This window comes from Austrofundulus limnaeus, unplaced genomic scaffold (genome assembly GCF_001266775.1).
Source record: "Austrofundulus limnaeus strain Quisiro unplaced genomic scaffold, Austrofundulus_limnaeus-1.0 Scaffold1543, whole genome shotgun sequence".
Classification (NCBI taxonomy): domain Eukaryota; kingdom Metazoa; phylum Chordata; class Actinopteri; order Cyprinodontiformes; family Rivulidae; genus Austrofundulus; species Austrofundulus limnaeus.
This window is the reverse complement of record NW_013953945.1, coordinates 15,176-20,741: the sequence shown is the minus strand read 5'-3', so window position 1 is coordinate 20,741 and position 5,566 is coordinate 15,176. Positions and strand designations below refer to the sequence as shown.

At 39.7% G+C, this 5,566-nt stretch overlaps 1 protein-coding gene and 1 long non-coding RNA gene across 3 annotated transcripts in view; one reads left to right on the top strand and one right to left on the bottom strand.

Annotated features, from left to right (window-relative positions):
* The window catches only part of LOC106535726 (uncharacterized), a 20,184-nt gene extending 16,646 nt beyond the window's left edge, over nt 1-3,538 (bottom strand). For both annotated transcript variants that reach the window (XR_001312475.1, XR_001312476.1), the window contains exon 1: nt 3,453-3,538. This is a non-coding gene — a long non-coding RNA (uncharacterized LOC106535726). The remainder of the gene's footprint in view (nt 1-3,452) is intronic.
* The window catches only part of LOC106535725 (serine/threonine-protein phosphatase 2A 56 kDa regulatory subunit beta isoform), a gene marked incomplete at its 5' end in the record, with an annotated part of 38,879 nt that overhangs the window by 19,483 nt on the left and 13,830 nt on the right, over nt 1-5,566 (top strand). The window contains 4 exon segments of the mRNA XM_014032793.1: nt 3,516-3,617; nt 3,866-3,958; nt 4,156-4,286; nt 4,429-4,488. Coding sequence (XP_013888247.1) covers nt 3,516-3,617; nt 3,866-3,958; nt 4,156-4,286; nt 4,429-4,488 — 386 coding nt within the window.

Genomic DNA, 5,566 nt, shown 5'->3' with positions numbered 1-5,566 from the left:
ATATTGTAGTTTTATTTTGTGACACTTTTTATTTTATTTTTATTACAATATTGCATATTGGACCATGAAATAAAACAACATGAAATAGTAAAACGGCATGAAATGAAAAGGGAGTTTAAAATAAAAGTCCCTGAAATATGTAAAGTAGCTTTACAAAACAAGTGTCACGAAATAAAACTACAATATGTAATAAATAAATAAATTTAAATGTAAATAAATAAATTAACAAAATAAATAAATAAACAAAAATAATTTAAAGACATGCCAAAAATGTATTATATATTTATTGATTAAGTTTTATTTCACATGGACTTTTATTTATTTGATGGAATATTTATTAATACTTTATTAATTACATTATTTATTTATTTCATTTTGAATGAAAGGGCTCTCCATACTCCTCGTCCTTTTGGCTCCATGTGATAGCCGTGGTGAAGCTGACGTGTAACTGGGTCAATAGCTGGTCAGACAGACTCTCATGTGAATCCAATCAATCGCAACAGAAAAAAAAGAGCATATGGATAAACTGATAAGGGGATGAATGGAGAGAAGAGCGGAAGGTAACAAAGGAGGGAGGAAGACTCTACGCACATAATGATAACAGCGGGAATGGAGCGGAGAGATAAAGTGGTGCAGAGTGTGGACAGCAGAGATCCCAGAGGAGCCTGCAGAGCGTATGGAGCTTATAGCTCTGAGTGCTTTTACCCCGAGGTGGGAAAATGGAGGAACGGCTCAATGTTCAGAACAAAAAAAAAAAGGGGGCAAAAAATTAGCGCCTCATAATGTGTCGGAGCTACAACACATCGAAAACCATCAACCTATAAAAGCAGAACTGAAGATTAGCAGCTATCTGGTGCTTTTATGACGGCCTGCTGATGCATCAAACATATTCTGGATGAAGTGGTGAAGCCTGAAGGCTGAGGAACGGACATTTTGAGGGGACGTCCAAAAAATGCATGTTTTTATTCTACGTAGAGATTAAAAGAAATCTGGTGAATAATTTGGACCCTTTTTCAAATTTAATCAAGCTTTAGAAGCACCTTAAAATGAGCAATTAAAGTGGTCAGTGGAGATGCATTTACTGAATAAATTATGACTTAGTTAGAGAGCGTTTGTTGCATGGCTTATCAGTCGCTGCTAAATCAGCATTAGAAGTCACCAACACAAGATGGAGTTGCTTAGAAACTAAAATATAACACAAAAGATACCCACACACTCAGTTCTGCAGCTTCTTCCTGTGACAGAAACTCCAGCATGATTTCTGCATACAGCGGGCAAAATAAGCATTGAACACGTCACCATTTTTCTCAGTAAATATATTACTAGAGGTGCTAATGACATGAAATTTTCACCAGATGTCGGTAACAACCCAAGTGATCCATACATACAAAGAAATCAAACCATCAAGTTAATATCAGCTGGTTCAGTCCCAAATGATGGCCAGGTATCACACAAGAACCATCTGATGATGGGTAAAAGTAAAGAGCTCTCTCAAGACCTTCACAACCTTATTGTTACAAAGCATAATGATGGCATCAGTTACAGAAGAATGTCTAAACTTCTGAAGGTTCCAGTGAGCACTGTTGGGGCCATAATTCAGAAGTGGAAAGAACATTATTTCACCATAAACCGACCACGACCAGGTGCTCCTCACAAGATTTCTGACAGAGGAGTGAAAAGAATTATCAGAAGAGTTGTCCAAGAGCCAAGGACCACTTGTGGAGAGCTTCAGAAAGACCTGGAATTAGCAGGTACGATTGTTTCAAAGAAAACAATAAGTAATGCACTGAACCACCATGGCCTGTATGCACGCTCACCACGCAAGACTCCACTGCTGAAGAAACAGCATGTTGAAGCTCCTTTAAAGTTTGCTGCACAACATTTAAACAAGCCTGTGTAATACTGGGAGAATATAGTCTGGTCAGATGAGACCAACATTGAACTGTTTGGATGCCAGAATACACATCCTGTTTGGAGGTCAAATGGCACTGCACATCAGCCCAAAAACACCATACCAACAGTGAAGTTTGGAGGTGGGAACATCATGGTGTGGGGCTGTTTTTCAGCATATGGTACTGGCAAACTTCAAATAATTGAAGGAAGGATGAGTGGAAAAATGTAGAGAGATATTCTTGATAAAAATCTGCTTCCATCTACCAGGATGATGAAGATGAAACGTGGCTGGACATTTCAGCAAGACAATGAGCCCAAACACAAAGTCAAGGAAACTCTCAGTTGGTTTCAGAGAAAGAAACTAAAGCTGCTGGAATGGCCCAGCCAATCACCTGACCTGAATCCAACAGAAAATCTATGGAAAGAACTGAAGATCAGAGTTCATTGAAGAGGTCCACGAAACCTTCAAGATTTGAAGACTGTTTGTGGAAGAATGGGCCAAAATCACACCTGAGCAATGCATGCCACTAGTTTCTCCATACAGGAGGCGTCTTGAAGCTGTCATTGACAACAAAGACTTTTGTACAAAGTATTAGATAAATTTCAGTAAGTGTGTTCAATACTTTTCCCCTGTGCCATTCCACATTATTACAAATAACTTCATTTCTGGACATTTATGGTTTGATTTCTTTGTATGTATGGATCACTTGGGTTGTTACCRACATCTGGTGAAAATTTCATGTCATTAGCACCTCTAGTAATATATTTACTGAGAAAAATGGTGACGTGTTCAATACTTATTTTACCCGCTGTATTTACATTTCTAAACTTTACTTCATCCATTCATGATTTCTTGTAAATCAGCTCCAAACATTAAAAAGCAGGTGATGATTCAACATACGACAGTTCTGATCCATCAGGTTCTGTGGCTAACTTATGAAGAGTTACCATCTTACCTGCAGTAGATCGCTCCCTCAGTTTGGAGAAACAGTTTAATTCTGACCAGACTGATGAGCTAAAGGCTAGTCAGAGTGGGGGCTCAGAGCACAATGTTCTGCTGTCGACTTAAAATAACTCCCATCGATAAAAAATGTCAGTATTTCAAACAAAAACAGTCAGTTTTACGTTAAACAGTTGTTGAATTTATGCTTATTTACGCAAGCAAATAGCTTCTCTGTGGCATATTTTTGCCAAATTTAGCCAAAATGAAAACAAAAACAAAAAAATCCTAATTATGGGAGTTCTTTAAAGCAGGGCTTCTCAAACATTTTGGGTCTTGGGGCCCTTACAGGTGAAAGAAATCCAGGGACTGCCTCAAAATCTTCATGTTGATTAAAAACTATACTGCTATTTTAACCCTTAAATGCCATTAGAATAATAGTTGGTTTTGTTAGATGTTTTTTTTTTTTTTTACTGGTCCCTATTAGTAAAAATGGACTTCTTTAAATTGAATTCTATGAATAATTTATTGTAATTTATTTTGGGGACCCCCAAGCTACAGCTCCTGGACCCCTCGGGGTCATCAGGCTAAAACATCTGAAGAAAAATGTAAAACTGACCTGAAGGTTAGTTTTTTATTCCTCACGGATCCATTTTTCTTCCTCCTCCTTTATATTCTTCAGATCTCAGTCAACATCTTCCGCACTCTTCCTCCCAGTGAGAACCCAGAGTTTGACCCAGAGGAAGATGAGCCGACACTGGAAGCATCGTGGCCACATCTGCAGGTACGCAAACACACAAAAATCTGCAGGTACGCAAACACACACAAATATCTGCAGGTTTAGGTAGAGCGTCTTATTTCATGTTCTTATTTTTGACTAAAAACCTCGATTATGAGAGTTTCAGAATGTATTTCAGTGAAATCCAGGCAGCCTCAAGCCTTACAGAATTTTTATGTTTTATGCTTAGTTTATACCTTATAAGAAAGTTTTGTAGTTTATATAAAACAATTTCCTGTCGTCTCTGCCCTCAGCTGGTGTACGAGTTTTTTCTGCGATTCCTTGAAAGCCCAGACTTCCAGCCCTCCATGGCCAAACGCTACATCGACCAGAAATTTGTTTTGCAGGTAAATCAAAACGTTTGTCTCAAAACTTCCAGGATAAATAAAAAAAAGAGGAGAGCAACACTTCTGAAGCTGACCTACTCAGTTCAGATTAGTTCAGAGAAAAGAAAACCTGCCGTAGGAGCAGGGAGCTCAGAGTTAACGCAGTCCAGGCAGGTGCAGGTTTTGTAGCTGTAACGATGTTGTGTTTGTGTTTGGAGCTCCTGGAGCTGTTTGACAGCGAGGACCCCCGGGAGAGGGAGTACCTGAAGACCATCCTGCACCGTGTTTACGGAAAATTACTGGGCCTTCGAGCTTACATCCGCAAACAGATCAACAACATCTTCCTCAGGTACAGTGCTACCATCACACACACACACAAAAAAAATGAAACTGACTTATTGCTTATTTATGCCTTTTTTATGCCATAGTAACCAAACCTTCACCTGCAGTAAAAATACTTCATTTTTTTTTTGCTCTCGTGATTTTTTCAGGTTCATTTATGAAACTGAGCACTTCAACGGCGTGGCTGAGCTGCTGGAGATCCTCGGCAGGTTTGTTTGAAACAAACACATCTTTACATAATTTGTTTTCTACGACAGGGGCGGAGCTAGACTTTTTTTGGAAAGGGGTGGCAGAGGTGTTCTGTTTTTTTGTAGAAGTAGCCAAAAACAATCTTTACCAAGTTCTAACTTCTAATCAAAAATTCAAGATGGCCACCACAGCTAACTTTAAAAGGCTTTAATTCAACCATTTTAAGACTTATTGAAATTAAATTTATTGTGGAGTAGATAAGAACGATCACATTCTTATCATCCATGCTAATCCCAAATTAAGCTAACCACTAATGCTAACGCTAATTTTACAAATAATTCAGCTATTTTTAAACATACACAACTAAACCTACAGTACTATCAGAGAACAGTCTAAACCAATCTACACCCCCTTGCCACCCCAGCTACCCCTCTGGCTCCGCCCCTGTCTACAACTGATCTGGAGCCAAGATGGCCGCCACAGATTATTAACTTTAGCAAACAGAAAAACACCTCCAACTCTGTTAGTTCAACATATTGAGCTGAAATTCATGGCGGTAGCAGCTGAGTCGTCTCCATCACGCTCCGAGCGCTAAGAGAGAAGTGACACATAAAGGAACAATTCCAAACCGCCACGTCGTCAGGTAATGATGATAAATGACGTGTGGCGAGGAAAGACGAGGAAGACGAGGAGTTCAAGGTGAGAGGAGAGAGAGAAAGATGGAGGGGGGGGGGGATGAGTGAGTCAGAGGTGCAGGGAGGAGAGACAAGAGAGGAGAGAGAGAGGTTTGTATTCATGTTGTTGGTAACAGAGGTATTTATAGCTCCTCCCACACATGAAGAGGACGAGGAATCGAGGGGATGAAGAACCAGAGAGAGAGGAAGAGGAAGAGTACGACAAGGATGAGAGAGGAGCAGGGAACAGATTAGAAGAGCAGCGGGAGAGGAAGATTACTGAAGGAACGCTCCGATAAACAAAGATGATGTCAGAAATCAAGACAGACAGACAGGTACACAGACAGACAGGTACACAGACAGACAGGTACACAGACAGACAGACAGGTACACAGACAGACAGACAGGTACACAGACAGACAGA